General features: G+C 33.0%; 1 protein-coding gene across 5 annotated transcripts in view; it reads right to left on the reverse strand.

Annotated features, from left to right (window-relative positions):
- The window catches only part of COL11A1 (collagen type XI alpha 1 chain), a gene marked incomplete at both ends in the record, with an annotated part of 228,661 nt that overhangs the window by 187,912 nt on the left and 20,666 nt on the right, over positions 1-20,083 (reverse strand). For all 5 annotated transcript variants that reach the window (XM_080693166.1, XM_080693164.1, XM_080693167.1 and 2 more), the window contains 3 exons: positions 3,735-3,897; positions 10,283-10,496; positions 17,360-17,527. In XM_080693166.1, coding sequence (XP_080549292.1) covers positions 3,735-3,897; positions 10,283-10,496; positions 17,360-17,527 — 545 coding nt within the window. The remainder of the gene's footprint in view (positions 1-3,734; positions 3,898-10,282; positions 10,497-17,359; positions 17,528-20,083) is intronic.

Consider the following 20,083-nt stretch of genomic DNA (forward strand, 5'->3'; position numbering starts at 1 on the left):
ATTAGCAATCAGAGAAATGCTAATCAAAACTATCCTGAGAGTTCACTTATTCCCAATTAGAAGGACAAACATTAAAAACACAACAACAAATGCTGGTGAGGATATGCAGAAGTAGGAATTCTGATACATCGTCAGTGGCATTCTAAATTAATGCAACCACTTTGGGAAACAGTGTGGAGGATCTTCAGAAGAATGAGAATGAACCTACCATATGATTCAGCTATACCACTCCTGGGTATCTACCCAAAATAACTGAAACCAAACTACCAGAGTAATACATGCATATCTATGTTAATAGCTGCACAATTCACAATTGCCAAACTATGGAACAAGTTGGCAATCTATCAACAGATGAATGGATTAAAAACTATGGTATATATACACAATAGAATTCTACTCAGTGATAAAAAAGAATAAAATTATTTCATTTGCAGGGAAACAGATGGAATTGTAGAATATTATGTTATGATTAATCAATGAAAAGTGAAAGATCAGATGTTCTTTTTCATAGGTGGAATGTAGGGAGAAATTGGGACATAGGAGGGATTCCAGACACAGAAGGAGAAACCCTAGTGGAGTAAAGGAGGCTCCTAACTGAGGGAGATGGGAGGGGGGAGAAAAACTTAAAGAGGGAATCACCACAATAGACATGAGATATACACACAAATTTGTCAAAGCCAACCACTGCTTTGAGGAAGATAAGTGGGGAAAGGAACTGGGTGGGACATGAAGGAGTGCTTAGAGTACTGTGTGCATATACGTCACTATCACCCTGAACTTCAAAAAAAAAAAAAATGACTACAATGACCTATTTAGAAAAAAAGAGAAAATGCTAAAGGAAGCTCTTGAGACTGATGCAAAATTATATTCAAAGAAATGAGAAATTTTTAACAGAAAAGTTTAAAAAATAACAAAATATTAATGAGATTACAATTTTTTTTCATTTACAATCTTTAAAATACTTAAAACTGAAAGAAAAAATTACAGCATCTAGTACTATGCCCTTAAACTATTTGTTTATGGGAATAAATTTAATCTATACTAGGTACATTGTACACTAGAAATAACCCAGGAAAGGACACTCTAGAAGTTTGGACTGATACATGGGTGACTATTAGTGAACTATATCAAATTATACAAAAATATCTGAAATATAGATAGAAAATCATAAAAATACACTCAAAATTAATATAAAAATATGCATTGTTGCATAATTATATTAATATATTTAGTTCATACATATTACATAGGAATATAGGTATAAGAATTCATACTAATACATTAGAAACTTTGCATACATCATCTCAATTACTTTTAATCCTATGAAGGAGATTTTATTAAATTCCCATGTAAAGAATATGAACTGAAATTTACATGAGGTAATTGCGGAAAGAATGGTGAAAATTAAGATAGATGCTAGGATTTAAAATCAGATTTTTCTTATTCCAAATTCACTCTGCTATGTTGAAATTTTAGTATCTGAATTGTGGGTCTATATAGGCATACTGGCATTTTCATTTAAAGCATTCTTATCAAATTTTTAAAATCAAATGCAGTGTTGCTTTTGCTATATACTGGACTATTAGGCCATCAGACAGCAATTCAAATATAGTCACGTTTAACATTTTTGGGCATATGAGTACCATTCTTGATATAGCTTTGTGTATATGTGAAATTAAATACATTAAACAAATTTCTGTCTAAATATGAATTATAGTTTTTCTGAAAAAGCAAAAGTTCTAGTTTCAGACTAGTGAATCACTATTATAACCAGCATCTTCACCATTTCATCTATTTATCAAACATTAAAATGATATGTATGTGCTACCATTCTATACTCTGCCATTTTTTGCTTACTTCAACATATTCATTTAGATTTAAAAGTCTATTATCATACCACAACGTAAACCAAAACAAAAGTAAAAATATTTTAAGATATTTTTGGAGAAAGACATTAACCTTATAGTCAGATATGATGATTTTTATTATCATTTAAAAGTGTGTTTAAAATCATTTGTTTTCCCCAAGCTCTATTTTTCAGTGGAAAGAGACCATATTGTTTGGATTTTGTCAAAGATAGTAAAAAATCAAATCTGATAATGGAAAGTTCATTCATTTACATTTTAAGAACTAATTTGCACATAATTGCAAATTAATATTCTACTTTAAGCTTCATAAGAGTTTTGTAAAATTAAAAAATATGAAGCAGCTTAGTAAACTGATTTTTATCATGCATTATCATATTCACTAAAGATATTAAAATACTTTTCAAAATTATTTTCATAATATTTCAATGGGTTTTCTAAATAAATAGAATCACTACAGGATTATTTTTTCTTCTTTTTTTTTTTTTTTTGTGGGAGTGGGTATTGAACCAAGGAGCATTCTAACTCCAAGCCACACTCCCAGTCCTATTTTTTATTCTTTATTTTGAAACAGAGTTTTTCTAATTATGGAGGGCTTCACTAAGTAGCTGACGCTGGCTACAAACTGTGATTCTCCGTTTCAGCATCCCAAATACTGGAATTACAAGTATGTACCACCACGTCCAGATGCAGGATTTAAATTGTAGTATGTGGTATTACAAAGTTAAAAATTAATAAGAAAAAAAAAGGAGATAAAGAAGAAAGGAAGAGACGTCAGGAGGGAGAAAAGAAGGAAGGAAGAAAGGAAAAAAGGAAGAAAGGAAGGAAAGAAAAAGAAAGACAGGAAAGAAGGGAGGAAGGGAAGACAGGGAGGGAGAAAAAAAGGAAGGAATGAAGGAAGGAAATCTAGCCATATTATTCATTTATTATCCTGCAAAATAAGGTTGTACAGATTAAGGAAAATACATTAGCCTGTGAATCTGTATTTAAAAATAGTGTTATTTTAAAAAGAAATTGAAGACTAAAATTTTTAATAATTATATATAATATCCACTCATCTAATAAATGTGTATGTAGACATATACACACCAACAAAGCATAGCAAATCTCTTGTGTGAAACATATCCATTAATTTATATTACACAGCTTTACTCTGTTATACTACAAAAAAATAAATGACTTACAAAATGTGTTAAAACGATCACAAAAGGAAAGAATAATATCTCGGGGGTGTATTTCTTTAAAGAGTCATGATTTGGATCTGTTTATTCATTTATTAAATGACTGAAAATTAAATTACGAACTATTATGTCCAATATTAAAGTATTAAGAGAAAAATGTGATTATTATAATTAGAGATACATAACTGAATGTAGCTTCTTACAATAACTTTCCTATTTTGTAAGAATGTGATTTAAAAGCATAAAATTCGCCTTTTGCAAAATTATTTCTACTTTTACCTTGAAAACATTCAGAAAGAGCAAAGCAAAGCAGAATATGGGATTATACATTTCTCTAAATTAATGTTCCAGAGGAAGAAGAGAAGAACGTGATTTTTTTTCTCCAAAGAAAATAAAAGAGAGTAGTACTAAAAGTGAAGAGCCATCTGTCCTTCCCAGGAGACTAGTATGGTTGTTTTCAAACCAACGAATCTCTGTAAAGGTTCTGCAGGCCCTGCAGCCCCATTGTCTAGTCATTCTCCTACTGAACAATGGAAAACATCACTGCTACACCCACAGACCTAGAAAGTAGGTCATCCTTGAAAGGTTTCAACTTTGCTCTATAACATATACTGATTGTTACTATTATTAACCCAGTTCATCTGATGCAAAAATCTTCAGCGTAAAGTTTAATCTGTTCTGTTTTTACCTCAAAAACATCTTCATCCAAAATCCTTGTTCCAAAGACCGTGATTCCATTGGTATCAACAATCGATCTCTCACTTCTGTCAAGGGGTTTTGTGGTTTTCTTCTTACAGTCAACAATCATTGTCACAGTTTTCTTCTCGACACTGATTGCTACCCGATGCCACCTGGAAAAGCCAAGTAATTCTTTGGTAAGCTTCAGTGACTTTGGTTGCCAACCCCATATTTGTATACTGTGTATTTTCAACTGCAAAAGTGAGCTGAAAGGGTACATGAATGTCAGGCTTATTTATTTATTGTTTAGCAGATGACTGCATACTGTCTACCCAGCACAGTGGAGGTACTTAAGGACACAAACAGGAGGAGATGCACAGCAGGATTAGCTGCCCATGCTGATAAGAAAGTGTCCACCCTTTGCTTCACTTTGTGGAGTAGCAACAAAAGCTTAATCTCACTGTATCCTGATGAGGGTATTTGATAAGAGGTTAGGATGGGCTATGGGGTAAGTAATAGTTTCTATGTACGTAAATGCTTTCTCCCAAAGTGGAATTCTACTTGAAAAAAAATTCTGATCTAGTGATCCCCTGAGATGGACCATAAAAGGATGTGTCTACTAATTGAATGACTGTTCCATCTGGAGCGACTGAACGTTCTAATTGTAAAACACAATGTGCTACTCTGTCTTTATTCCCATTTATTTCGAGTGCTTTCATTTTCTCTTTCCACTTTAATTTCAAGACAGTTATAGATCACTACTATTGGCAGGATCCAAGACTGAGACACAATATCTCTCCTTCTTCCCAGAGTTGGCAGGAAGTGGAAGCCCTGAAAGAAAGCATAGTCAGCGCGTGTGTGGAGTAAGAGTCTCAATTCACTCCAGGAGCTACTGCTCCAGCTAATTCAGGGTGGTGATGACAAGCTGAGAGAAGGATACCCAGCCCGACCTGTGGAAACATGCGGACCCCAGCCATTCTGTAAAAAGGTGGGTTTTATTAACAAAGTCTGGTGCTAACATAAACCACCAAATGAAGCTCACTTGGATTCTGCAAACCACTCTGATTTATATATTTTTTCCTAATGAAAAGTGCTAGATTGATATTCCAGAAGTGCCTGGGACTACATCCACAAAATAAAGTACCCGAAAGGTTGCAGGAGCCTTCCTTAAATGTCTGTTTCATGATACTTGGCATAGCTACTGATGAGAACCAAGTATATTTCCATACACACTTAATCATTAGTCTTTCCACTAGCACATTCTACTAGCATGGGTGTCTGCTTGGTTTGAACTCAGCAGATTTATATAAGAAGCCACTTAATACAGTGAGAGTAAAATTTTCACATCCTTCATGCCAAGATGCCTGCATCTTTAAATCAATTTTTAAACTGTAGGTGTGTGCTTCTCATTAGCAGAAAATAAAAATGATCTCAAATTATTGAAAGCTGTTTAGAATGTCTAAACATTTTCATTGAATTAATTTAAGTCACAATAATGATAATACTGAGATTTATAAATCACAGTGTCATATATAATATTCAAATAACTAAGTTAAAATATTAAATTAACACATTTTAAATATTTCTTACTCTGTCTCATAATATACATTTTTATTAAAACTCTCATCAGTTCTTACATTCAAAGTATAAAAAAAATCCAAAATCTCTGGACTTAGTTTCAGGTCTCAGATCTCATCTAAACTCCTAACTAATTCTGCTTTCCCTCTTTTCCATCTATGATGACATTTTAAAATATGAGTCAGAATAAGTAAAATAAGTCAGAATTAATAAAAATAATAAAATAGTCACACTAACAAATGACATCCTTATTCTGTCTCATAGGTGTGCCCCTTGGTTCTCTCTGACCTCATGTCTGATGTTGTGGTTTGGATTTAGAATGCTATTCTGACTTCATGCCTAGACAAGACGGCCATATTGGAGGTAAAATTTGGTAAGCAAAGACAGGTCCCTAGTGGTATGGCCTTGAGGATTATATATGGTACCTCTACCCTTGCTTCCTTTCTCTTGCTTCTGGCCTCTATGATGTGAGAGCAGAATTCATTCTTCCCTTCCCTTCCCTTCCCTTCCCTTCCCTTCCCTTCCCTTCCCTTCCCTTCCCTTCCCTTCCCTCCTCTCCTCTCCTCTCCTCTCCTCTCCTCTCCTCTCCTCTCCTCTCCTCTCCTCTCCTCTCCTCTCCTCTCCTCTCCTCTTCTCTCTCTCTCTCTCTCTCTCTCTCTCTCTCTCTCTCTCTCTCTCTCTCTCTCTCTCTCTCTCTCTCTCCTTCATCCCCTCTACCTGCACCATGTCCTGAGCTCTACTACAGACTTCACGTGGTCAAAATGCACAGAACCAATGAAATCTCCAAAATTTTGAGCAAACATATCTCCTTCCTCTAAGTTATTATCAGTTGTTTGTTTGTTTGGTCACAGCAATTAGAATGCTGACTGAAAGAGCTGACATTGTGCTTTCTGTTTTCCTATACTCCAGCCACAATGGGGCTGCCTCTTTATTGCTCTTTCTGCATGTTCTTTACATTGCAGCAATGCCCTTCCTCTGCATCCAAATCTACACTGCTATCACCTCATATTCTGCACTTTGTTGAATGCAACATCACCTGAAAGGGCAGTTCTCTCTAAATGAATACACAATACTATTATTTTGATTTATTTTTGTTTTTAGAACAATAAGCCCCATGCATTATATGTTTGTCCATTACAGGCTTTTCTAATAGAATTTAATATCCAGGAGTGGATGGACTTCACCTGAGCTGTTCACTGCTGCAATGCCTGTGTTCTAAAAACTGGCCAAGTGGAGGAGAGTGGATAAATACATATGGAATCAACAGGCATTCCTTAATGATGGTAATTATTATTCTTAACAAATCAAAGAGTTCTTAAACCCAACTGGGCTTAAATACCAATAATGTTTGCATTCAAATTGTTGCGCTAGTTGGGCTCAATAACTATGTCATATTTCTATAGTCTCACATGATTAATATAGTGCTGACACATGGTAAACACTTAATCAAATGTTATTAAATGAATGCATGAATGAAAAATTGAATAGTACCAAGTATTCATTTTATTCAGTATACTGGCAGTAGTATTTGACCACTGTGAGATATGTAAATATAATTTCTTGTTCTGCTCAATAAGCAATCAAAAATATTTATTGAGAATTTCTCATATTTCATTGTAATAATTTGTTCAGACTAAAAAGTGTCTATTACTTTTAAATAGGATGTGAGCCACACTAAATTTTTTCAGTTAAGAAAGCAAGATAAACATAGATATGCATTCATTAGTCTGGCAGATTAGTTTCCATTCTTTTGGGAAGATACCCAGAAGTGGTATTGCTGGGTCATATGGTAGGTTCATTCCCAATCTTTTGAGGATCTTTCATATACTTTTCCTGTGCTAATTTGCAAAACTACAAGCAATATGATAGAGTTCCCACTTCTCTATACCTGCCCCTGCATTTGTTGTTATTTGTATTTTTAATGATTTCCATTCTAATTAGTGTTAGGTAAAATCTCAGAGTAGTTTTTGTTTGCATCCTTCTAATTGCTAATGATGTTGAGCATCTTTTCATACATTTATTGGCCATTTGATTTTCTTCTTTGGTATAGTGTCTATTTAGTTCACTTGCCCATTTTTTTAATTGGGTTATTTGTTTTCTTAGCAGTGATGTTCATAGCTACACAATTCACAATTGCCAAACTATGAAATAGGCCAAGATGTCCATTAACAGATGAATGGATTACAAAATTTGGGGATATGTACACAATGGAAGTTTACTCATCCACAAAGAAGAATGAAATGATGTTATTCGCAGGGAAATAGATGGAACTGAAGAAAACTATGCTAAGTAAGATTAGCCTGTCACAAAAAGTAAAAAGTTGGATGTTCTCCCTAATATGTAGAAACTAGTGAGAAAATGGAATATAGGAAGGACTCTAGACAAAGAGGGAGAAACCTTAGATAAGTAAATAAGGACCCAACTAAGAGAGATGAAAGGACGGAAGAGGGATGCACCTAATGTACACGATGCACATTCACCAATATATCAAAACCAGTCGCTAACCTGAACGTGAGAAGGAGGCAGGAGGGAAGGAATGAAGTGGGAATTGGGGAAGGGCTAAATTAGTGATGTATTCATGTATGCCTCTACCATTCTGTAGCTCCTAATAATGTCTGATTACAATGTAACAATAAATCAAGAAAATATAAAGGTAGATAAATAAAAGACTGCATAATAATATGCCTCTACCATCTTGTACTCCATTAAGATGTATGACTACAATACAACAATAATAATTTTAAAAATATACATTCAAAATATCCTTCACAGATGCTAAATATGAGCTCAAATTTTACCTTGATGTTTGTTAATGTCAAAAAAGAAAAATTATGACATACATTTTACTTGTCCACAGGATAATACTGTAAATTATCAGAGAAAATAGTTTTTCTTGGCAGAGACTTAAAAGCTTCTCTGTGATTCTGACAAAGGTACAAAGTACATGGATATATTTTTTTTTTACCACGTGCACTATTCTCTTCTGTTCCTAAAAACAAATGTCCTAGAGCTGAAAATGCTACTTTTAGAGGTCTAGATTCAGAAGTAAAATACGGGGCAAATTCAATTCATATTTGTTTATGTTTAACTTCTTCCTAGGTGAAAGGCAATGAGCACAACACAGAATGCAAAATTCAGCCAGGTTTTCCGAAGGTAGTACCTCGAGCCTGACTATGTACCTTCAAAGGGCCCCTCTGTCACTTTCCAACCTAGTGACCTTGGGCAAGTTACTTAAACTTTCTGTGCCTCAGTCCCCTTATCTGTCATTTTTATTAACATTACTTTCTTAAAATAATCGTGACAAATTAAATGAGTGAGATTTGTATTAAATGCTTAGAACAGTATACAACATTTACGAAGTGTTATATGAGGCGTCCTATGATCGCCAATATTAATATTACTGGTAAAAAAATATATAAGTCAAATCAGAACATTTTCTGCATAAAAGGTCCCACTGACTTTCCACGTCACCAGAGCAGAACTCAAAGTGTTTAAAACCCCCCCTCAGTGTATTGTGTTCTTTGGCCTCCAGCTGAATTTTTACACTGGCCACCCCACTCTGCTCCTGTCAGGCTGGTCTTCTTGAAGTCACATGGAGCAAAGGAGCTACAGCCTGGAAGAAGAAACTCAGCATTTGCTTATCTTGTCCTGGAACAGGGTGCTTGGGAGTCTCAGCATGGTATGCCCCATGCCCCGCCCCCGACCTCCATGCTGCCTTCCTGAGATTTTCACTGACCTTACTTTTTTCTCCCTTCCTCTCTCTGTTCCTCCTTTCCATTGGATTGAACCCAGGGGCACTCTCCTTCTTAGCTACACCCCCAGCCTTACTCATTTTTTTTTTTAGATTATGCAGAAATTTTGTTTTGTTTTTATTTATTTTTATTTTATTTTTTATTTTTTTGGTGGTACTGGGGTTCCTGGTAACCCTTCTACCTCTGCGCTACACTCCCAGACCTATTTTATATTTTTATTTGGAAACAGGGTCTCTTAAGCCAGCGAGGTTTGCTTCAAACCTGTGCGCTTTCCTCCTGTCTCCACCACCCAAGCACAGGGATTACAAGAGTGTGCCACCACACCCGGCTTATTTTTAATTTTGTATTGGTGCATTGTAGTCATACATCTTAATGGGGTACAAGATAGTGGAGGCATACATGCACACATCACCCAATTAGCCCTTGTCCAATTCCTGCCACATTCCCTCCACCTCCCTCCTTCTCATGTTTGGCTTAGTGATTGACTTTGATATGTTTGTTAAAGTACATCATGTGCATTAGAGAATTTCCCTCTTCCCCTCTCCCATCCCCTCAGCTAGGTCACCTTATTTGCTCATCTATAGTATCTTGTCCTTTGTCTAGAGTTCCTCCTATGACCCATTTTCTTCCTAGCTTCTGCATATTAGGGAGAATATCCGATTTATTTTTGTGTGTGTGCCTGACTAATCTTACTTTAGCATAATATTCTCCAGTTCCATCATTTTCCCTCTAAATGATGTAATTGTGTTTTTCTTTATGGCTGAGTAGAATTCCATTGCATACATATCCCATAGTTTTGTAATCCACTCATCTGTTGATGAACATCTTGGCTGTTTCCAGTTTGGCAATGAAGAATTATGCAGACAGGGTCTCCCTAAATTGTTGAAACTGACCTCAAACCTGCGATCCTCCAGGTTCCAGCTTAGGTCACCATGCCTGGCCCCTGACTTTGCTTCTTAAAATTATGCTCTCCACCCAGCTGTTCCCATCCTCTGCTTGGTCTTTCACTCTCTTTTATGCCTATATACTATATATTAATATAGGGTTTTTCATTGTTTGCTGGCTTAGATGATAAAGTAAACTTCACAATTTAGGTATCTTATTGTTTTCCCCTTTTTTTTAATCACCATCCCCTAGAAAACCTGCATGACATGCAATATTTGTTGAATGATTCAGTGAAAGAATGGTTTTGGGCACAGCTCTCACATATGATATCTGAGCTACTTACTTTCCATCGGCAATGTTAACAGTTCTGAAGAGTGGGTAGTCTTCTGGGGCGGGTTTTCCAGTGTGGTCTTCAAACAAAAAAACCGGTGATCTCCCAACTTCAACACCAATTTGCTGAATACCATGCTCATTATATATAGATAGAAGGAATGACTGAATTCCCTTTTTGGGCTTTACTGTAAATAATATTGAAAAATCTTCTGGAAAAGTTCCACCTGGGAGGAGAAGTCCAAAGAGTTAGAAATTTTGGATTTCTAAACCGATCTTAGACCACATTTTTTTTTTTTTTACTTCTCCATGACAACCTTAATAAGTCATCTAAATTTAGAGAGTAAACAGTTCAACAAACAAATGGGATGGGTTCAGGGAGCTTTATAACTCTATTAGGCTTGCCTTATAGTATTGGTCCAAGTTATATTCAAACTTTAAAGCCACACATTGAAATTAAAAAGATTATGAGAAATTGTATTCAACGTAAAGAAACATCCTGGTGCCAGTACAATATCAAACACAAAAGGTTAACACTTAAGACACTTACTTAAACATTACTTTTATAGTGCTTAGAGGATATTTTCTGCTTTTGTCTATTCTATAGCTATGCACTCTTTGAAGAGGCATTGTAATGACAGAATATGCAAAGGTATTATTCTATCTTTCCTTCAAGATATATTTTAGATCATTTGTTCCTATCGCATGATATAGTTTCACTAATAAAAAGTATATGTATTTAAAAATCAGAACTATTAGGCACTTAGCTATTTGGCTCTAAATTCACAAAGGCATACTTTCTTATTTTCCTCTTCCATTATCACATTCCATGTACCCATCATACTATGTGATTTACATAGGTATTTGCCAAACATTCATTAAATAAATATGTAAGTTAAATGATTACCATACATATATCTCAGAAAGTTAAATGATGACTCATTATATATCTATAAGAATATTATATATTAAATAGGTTTATTTTCAAAGTAGTTTTACAAATATATCTATTTAATATATATCATATTTAATTATTTGAGGGATGATATTAGTTGAGTTGAAATGTCTATTTGAAAAACAAGTGCAATTAACAATATCTGGAGCAATATTAAGAGTTCTTATAGCAATTTATTGATTCCAAATTCTATTATGGACAGTAGTGTAAAATGATAATAGATTGTGCATATGGTTATCATGGATTCAAATTCAAAATGCTACAAGAGATCAGCAATTCCACCTCTGAGAATTTATGGAGCTAGGATGCTATGTGTATGGATGTGTTCTCAATTTATCAAAGCGTAATTAATAATAATAAATTGCTAAAATGGATCACAGTTTTTGAGATTGGTTCAATGAAATACAAAATATCTATGTAATGGAATCCTATGAAATCACTTAAAACAATGTAAAAAAATAATGTTTATGAATTAGAAATCACTAAAAATATATAATAAGACAGTAGCCCAATACTTGAGAGGCTGAGACAGCAGGAATGCAGGTTCCAGATCGGTCTCAGCAACTTAGCAAATCCCTGTTTTAAAATAAAAAATAAAATAAGGCTGGAGGTGTATCTTAGATATAATGCTCCTGGGTTCAATTCCTAGTAACACAAATACAAAAAAAAAAAAAAAAATACAGAAAAAATAATATAAAAAGCAAAATAGCACAGTAAAAATACATTTTTATGCTACAAATATATGCATAGTTGACTGGATAGTACCGCATTAAAAAAAAAAATCTGGGTTTTGTCAGATCATTTGGTTCAAATTCCAGCCCTATGACATCCTCACTATCTGTTCTTGGCAAACTATTTAAAACCTTTTGGCTGGTTTCCCAATCCACTAACTAGGCTAATAATGTAATCAGGTCCATGGAGCTGTTGTGGAAATTTAATGAGAGTGTGCCATAAAAAAGCAATTAATGTCAACTACTTGGCTCTTATATATAATCATATAAATGTATATGATTTATATATAAATATGGCTATTAAGCTCCAAACTAAATAATCATTTAAATTTTTTAAATGATGCCACAACAAAATCTATCAATTTGACTATCTACCTATTTGTAAAGTTATATTCAGTTCCAATAAAATATAATATATAATAATATATATTTATCATTTATATTATAAATATTTATAATTAGTATATCTATATATACATATACATATATACATACATATATATGTATGTATATATATATATATATATATATATATATATACAGAGAGAGAGAGAGAGTTTTTTTCAGTCTGAATTTTTTTTAATTTGTTTGCAGTTGTGGGAATGGACCCCGGTGCCTTGCCCTTGTTATGCAAGTGCTCTACCACTGAGCTGCATTCCCAGACTTCAATTTGATTGTGTTATAGAAACATCCAATTTTATATTTATGAAAATCAATAGAAGAAAAATTATCACAGAAAATGAAAAGGCAATAAATTGCATCAATTAGCAAACTTCTTTTTACCAGTTTATATTATATCTTGGTAATCCAGCCTATTACAGAAGAAGGTCCACGACAAATAAAATTTTCTTCAAATGAGTACCTTAAAATGTAAAAATTTACAGAAATTCTTACTCTAAATGTGTCTCAGTTTTTCAAACCTCATATAGTGAAGACACAGATGTTAAAATAATATGAGTTAGGGAAAAATACCACATTTGTTTTTAAAAGTCATTATGAAAAAAGTCTACATAGAGACATTTCAGAAAAGAATATCAAGAAATACTATATATTCATATAAAATTTAATGAAGTATGAAAAATTTTAATTAACTATCCAATTTGTACAGCATTACTTCAACATCTTTCTTACTAAAGACTAAAACCTTTCCACTATAAAATTAGACAGCTATTTTCCAATTTACTATTAAAGAATAAGGTTTTAATTATAATATCTGAACTTTGACTTTTGAAAATAAAATTCAGCTGTCTAAAAAATCATTACTAATGACAAACTTTTCCTTCTACTCTAGACACTCCACTATAGTTTCCCTCTTATAGTATGATGATCAGCATTGTTCTTAACTGAGTGAATTTATCCGACAAAATTCATTATATTAGTTCCATAACTAAATCATGTCCACTTAAAATGTAAAATTTTATCTGAAATAGCAGTAATCAGTATTTATAGTACAAATAAAATATTTAAAATTTTAGGTTTTATAAGTTTAAACCATCTACTTTTTGAAACATGTAAACAAACTGAAAATAATGCATATTAAAAGACTTTGGTTTTAAATTCTATTAGTACTATTTGTTATATGTGTTTATATAAAGTAACATATATATATATATATAATTTACTGTGAATATAACAAATTCAATGCTGATTGTTTTTCTTGTTGTTTTGTTTGTTTTTGTTGTACCAGTGATTGATCCAAGGGCTATTATACCTCTGAGCTACAATCCAGCCTTGTTTTGTTTGTTTGTTTGTTTGTTTGTTTGTTTATGGTACTGGGGTTCCTGAAGGCCCTTCTACCTCCGAGCTACACTCCCAGACCTATTTTATACTTTTTTATTTTTGTAAACAGGGTTGCTTAAGCCAGCAGGCCTGGCTTTGAACCAGCAAGATCCTCTTGTCTCCGCCTGCCAAGCGCGGGGATTACAGGCGTGTGCCACCACGCCCGGCTCCAACCTTGTTTTTTATTCCTTATTTTGAACCAAGGTCTCACTAAGTAGCTGAGGCTGGCTGGTCATGAACCTGTGATCTTCCTGTTATAGCCTTCCAAGTACTGGATTACAAGCATGTGCCACCATCCTGGCTCATTAATGCTGATTCTCAAAAATAGGTTTTTAAGATCATTAATTGATGTAACCATGAGTAATTTGATATAAGATATGTATAACTGTTGTTATTTCATCTTATTCATTTTAACTGTGGTCAATATTTTTTTCATGCAAAATATATATTTCTTTAACTAAAATTCCTTTATGTTTTAATTGTCAAAAGGATTTTTAAACTGGAGAAGGGAGACCATCTCATATAGTGTGAAATTAACACTTTAAGAGAGACCAACTAATTGTCTCCAAGCTTCACATCACTCATGGGTTCTGTAATTGTATTCAAATACTTCACATTTCTGACTCCTATTCTTTAATTGAGTCGAAATAGTCACTTTATATAATGGTTATGAAGATAGAGGTTGATATGCAGTTTCTTGCACAATGTCTGATTGGCAGGAGTTTTAAAGGGGGCAGATAGAATTTTCAAACTGTAGCTTCTATTAATTTCCAATGCAAATTTTCAGAAATTTAAAGGTCTCAAATTGGGACTTTGAAAAAAGTTAATTCCACCAAAATATTTTAATGACTATATCTAACTGGCTTCTCACCCTATCCATCCCCATTGATGACAGCCAAAGATTCCAATTACGTTATTCATTGGAAAAGAAATTACTTTTACATTTTCCTAAACATCTTTTTACCTGTTTTGTATATAATAATATTCATTACTTTTTGTGTGTGTGTGAGTGTTTGTGTATGGTATTGGAGATTGAACCAGGGGCATTCTACCTCTGAGCTATACCTCCAATCTATTTTATATTTTTATTTTGAAACAGGGTCCCACTAAGTTGCTGAGGCTGGCCTCGAACCCTTAATCATCCTGTTTCAGCTTCTCAAGTATTACAGACATGTGCCAGTTGTACAAATTGGACTGTTAATTAAAATTTTTCATAATTCATTTAATCTTATATGAATATATCATTTCCTGAAATTCTTCTTTCCTAAATGTCTCAATGTAGACTTTTTCATGTTTTAAAAAAACTAATGTATTTTCCATGATGATGATTATGATGATGATATTTATTATTATTATTATTATTATTATTATTATTATTCATGGTACTAGAGATGTAACCCAGGGGCATTCTACTTCTGAGTTACACCCCAGCCCTATTTTTTATTCTTTATTTTGAATCAGGGTCCCACTGAGTTGCGAGGGGCCTCACTTAGTAGCTAAGGCTGTCTGCAAACCATGATCCTCTGGTCTCAACCTCCCAAATGCTGGGATTACAAACGTGGACCACCATGCCTGGCTCCTAACTCATATTATTTTAACATCAGTTTCTTCACTGTATGATATCTTTAAAAAATTGATTTATAAGCCTGGTGTGGTGGCTCATGCATATAATCCCAGGATCACAGGTTTGAGGCCAGCCTCAGCTACAAAGTGAGGCCCTCCGCAACTTAGTGAGACTCTGTTTCAAAATAAAGAATAAAAAATAGGGCAGGCGGTGTAGCTCAGAGGTTGAATGCCCCTGGGTTCCATACCCAGACCCTCAAAAAAATTGATTTATAGAGTAAGAATTCCTATGAATTTTAACATGCTGAAGAAAAAATTTATTTGCTGTGTACTCTCTTGAGTAATAGGCTAGATAACCTAGATATCATTGATAATTTTTATTATCATTTTCCATAATTGACAGAATGCTCTGCCCTTCAGGAAGGCAAACTTATAGTCATTAGCATGAGATATCTATCAGAAGGGTCTCTTCTGGTCTGAAATACCCATTACTACAATCATATACTAAGACTCAATGCTGAGAGTGGGAGACAAATTTTCTTAATACATAAATTCCTGTTGACTGGAGTGGGAGAAAATCTTACAAGCATACTTACAATTCTTCCTCTATTCATAAAATGAGGGAAATTATCAAATTAATCAAATTAAATAACAACCATATTGAAATGCAGAATAAATAGATAATGATCAATTATAAAAATATAAACTTTAAGAATATTTTAAATATTTCCATTAGTCTAGTTCTTTTTCTTCAAAGTTCCCATTACCTTTACTATTAGAAATGCATTAGAATATACATTAAGGGCTATTTAAGTAAATGAGTAATAAATTTTTACTATTTAAAATTTTTAAATTATATTTTTATTTGGAAACAGGGTCTCTTAAGCCAGCAAGGCTGGCTTCAAACCTGTGCGATCCTCCTGTTTCGCCTCCCAGGCGCAGGGGTATTAGAACTGTGCATCACCACACCCACTAAAATCTTTAGATTATTAAATATTATGACTTAATAACTCTTTTAGATAGAGAAGGTATGTGACAATATGAAATTGGCAAATTGTTGCTGAGACTATCCACACCAAAAAGAAAATTAAATACTAGCCCTGCCTGGAGCAAACCAGATATGGATTAAATATTGATCCCCATATAACTTATAGTCAGAGAGCATCTGTAAAACTCAATTTTCTCCTCTGTTAAATAGGAATGAAAATACCCAACATAAACTTATAAGACTGAATAATTGACACATATCAGCTACAAGTAAGGGTAGTATCTGCTTAAAAAATACCATGCTCAAAATTTTTATTTCACCTTTTAATTTTTTCCCCCACATTATCATAATTTCTAGATTCTAGTGTCATCAAATCAATTAGTGTTTTTATAAAAGAAGAGAAAATATTTAGCATGTCTTTTTTCACTATCATTATGAAAACCTTTCAAAATTTCTAGTCAAGAACTCCCAGTAACAGTAAGAGGTGATTAGCTTTTCTTGTATTTCAGAAAAAATAGCATGTGAAAATAATTCAAAACTATTATCTATTAGGCTGAGACAGGAGGATCGCAGAGGTTTGAAGCCAACCAGGCTCTCAGCAACTTAGTGAAACCCTGTTTCCAAATAAAGTTTAAAAAATAGGTATGGGAGTATAGGTATAATAGCCCCTGGGTTCCACCCCAGAACCACACACAAAAAAATGTTTCTTTCAACAAAAATATTTATATTTACATCAGTTCTAGAAAAATAATCTAATTAGTTGTTTATTTGAAGTAAAGTTTTCCACCAATTTTATGCCTCCAGGTTCTATATAATTACACACAAAATGAGATAGTCATAAAATGTCAATATCACAGTCCGTCATGTTGTGATTATGAACTATTAAATTTTCAATTAATAGTTATTTTCATTACAACACTTTGGTGACCACAATATATTTGATGTCTGATATATTAAAAAATACATATTTCATCTTATAATTGGGTATGGAATGATAAAAAGAAATAATAATTAGTAGAGAAACAGAGGAAGTAGAAAAGTAGCAGTAGAGTAGTAGTAGTAAAGTAAACATACCTGGGAATAATTGTTTTGTTGGGGCACTGAGTTGTGCTAGCTTTGAAACGCTGTAAGCAGTATCTGAACCTTTAGAATTTTTTCTGTTCGTGCAAAATCCTGTTGTTTTTGATATTCCCTCTGGAGAATTGTGAAAATCTAGTGCTTTTAGTACATCAACTGGAGCAGCTGAAAAGTAAGTTAAAAAATTATGTAAAACTAATTGAACAATCCAATGTACAAATAAATCTTTTAACAAAGGAAATAATACACTCTTCCATTTATCAAATCTATCACTTACCACGCCTACCAAACATTTTGGTGGGGTTTGAGTGTGGCTAGAAGTAGTAATATAGACCAAAACAGCATTCTCAAATACAAAAAGCCTCAAGTCTGGAATAGAATTATGGATAAGCAAAAGAGACGGTATATATATATATATATATATATATATATATATATATATATATATATATATATTTGAAATTTAATATGGTATATATGTGTGCCAATGTGTATGTATCTGTGTGAGTATGTATTATATATCTATATACATATTATTGATTTTTTTCCTCTAAATTTGACAGTTAGTCCATGATATTACTTCATGCTTTATGCTATATGATAAAAAGTCTTTGGAACTGACTAATGGTTTCTCCTCCCCTCATGCCTGCCCCACCCCCCACACCATCATGGAGCCTTAGGATATCTAACACTGGTCTACTTTACAATAAAAAAATAAATTTCCCAAATCCAATTCATTTCAACTACTTCTTGCTATTGTGTAATAGTCAATATAAAGTAAGTTTGGAATCTTAAACTTTCCTTTTCCAAGTGTGACTTATTTGGATAAACAGCTTTAATTGTATAAAATCTGCATATCATACAATTCATCCATTTAAAATGTAGAATGTAATGGGTCATTATATATTATACTATTGTTTTTGAATTTTGTATGTATATATACACATATACCATAAAATTTTTGTTCTAAACATTTTAATGTATTATTTGGTAGCATTATTTTTACTGTGTTCTATACTCATCATTATTATCTATTCCTGAAACTTTTTTTTTATCACCCCAAACAAAAATTGTATAAACATCAAGCAATGATCCCATCCCACTTTCCTGCTCCTAGACCCTGGAGATCTGTAATGTATTTTCTGTCTCTATGAAGTTGCATATGTTAAAAGTTGCATATGTTAGAAATTTCATATAAGCAGAATCAAACAATATTTCTCAAGACAGTAAATGTAGAAGTATCATATAACTCTGTAACTATACCACTAGTAGATGGAACTAGTATGTGTGTATATATATATAATATATATATATATTATATATATATATATATCAAAAGAGTTGAAAAACTAGGACTTGACAAGATACTTGAATCCAATGTTTATTGCAACATTGTTCACAATAGTCAAAAGTTGGAAACAAACCAACTTTTGGGTATTTTGGCTATCTGTAAGGCGTTTTCCTTCAAAAGATGAAGACATTAACAAAATGTGATATATGTGGTAGAACAATATTCAGCCATAAAAAGGAATAAAGTTATGATACATCAAATTATCAAAATACGACATTAGAAACAACTGTTTACTGGATGTTTGTTTGCATAATTTTAAACACTATATTAGCAATTGAGAGGTATTAGAAACTATGCTATAGGCTTAATGTGTATAGAAATTTCACATTTGATATTTTTTAAAAATCTGTATATATAATTTTTGTGTATTAAACAGAATAAATAATACAAAAGACATAGTCAAAAATTTCCTAGCCTGCAAGTATATATCTATCTACTCCATTATGCAAGCCAAAATATAAATCAGGTAGTCTGAGTATTGCTATAAAAATGGGCTTTAGAATCTACATTACTTGATTACTTATGATCTGTTGGCTTTCTATTCATATTCAAAAATAAACAAAGAGTTCAGAGTAGGCCATTCCGCATGCCTGAGATCTAATCCTTAGGTCACATATTTACATTCTAATTAGCAAAGCACTATTTACTGTCCAGTAACTACATAAAAGGTGGCATCTACAATTATGAAGGTGCAAATAGCTCTATTTTCTTCATTTCTGGCTGAAAGTAAGAATAAATATTATTGATTGAAAAAGTTTTAGCTGTTAAATACTTAGAATTACCATTGAATTTTAGAATACACTGATTTATAAATATATTGTTTCTGGGATGACTTAATGAGAATGAAATTGAAGCTTGATTTTAGAATGAGGAAACATGATCACCAGAGTTTATCACACTACAAAATAGAGACTGACCTGCAACAGGGTTTTGTTCTTTTAAAATTACCATTTCAACTAACATTTATTTACCATAACTATCAGCCTGGCATAGAATCTATGCATGAATGATTGAAAAATTGGTTTGTGATGATTGTAAATCTGATCTTTCCCTTAAATTATTAGATTGTAGAGGCACTGATGTCTGTATCTACAAACATGTGAATGAAGCTTATAAAACTTGCCTTGTATGATTTAATGAATGTAATTTTCTTTAATAATAAAGTCCTGTCACCTAATGCATCAAGTATCTGAATGAAAATCAATATACCTCATACCTCCCAGTAGAGCACACAGTATTCCTGTGTGTGTGTGTGTGTGTGTGTGTGTGTGTGTGTGTGTGTGTAGTACTGGGGACTAAACCCAGGGTTCTTCTGCATCTGAGCTATACTCCCAACCCTCTAATTTTGAAACAAGTTCTCACTAGGTTGC

The sequence above is a fragment of the Muscardinus avellanarius genome (genome assembly GCF_963383645.1).
Source record: "Muscardinus avellanarius genome assembly, chromosome: 3".
Classification (NCBI taxonomy): Eukaryota; Metazoa; Chordata; class Mammalia; order Rodentia; family Gliridae; genus Muscardinus; species Muscardinus avellanarius.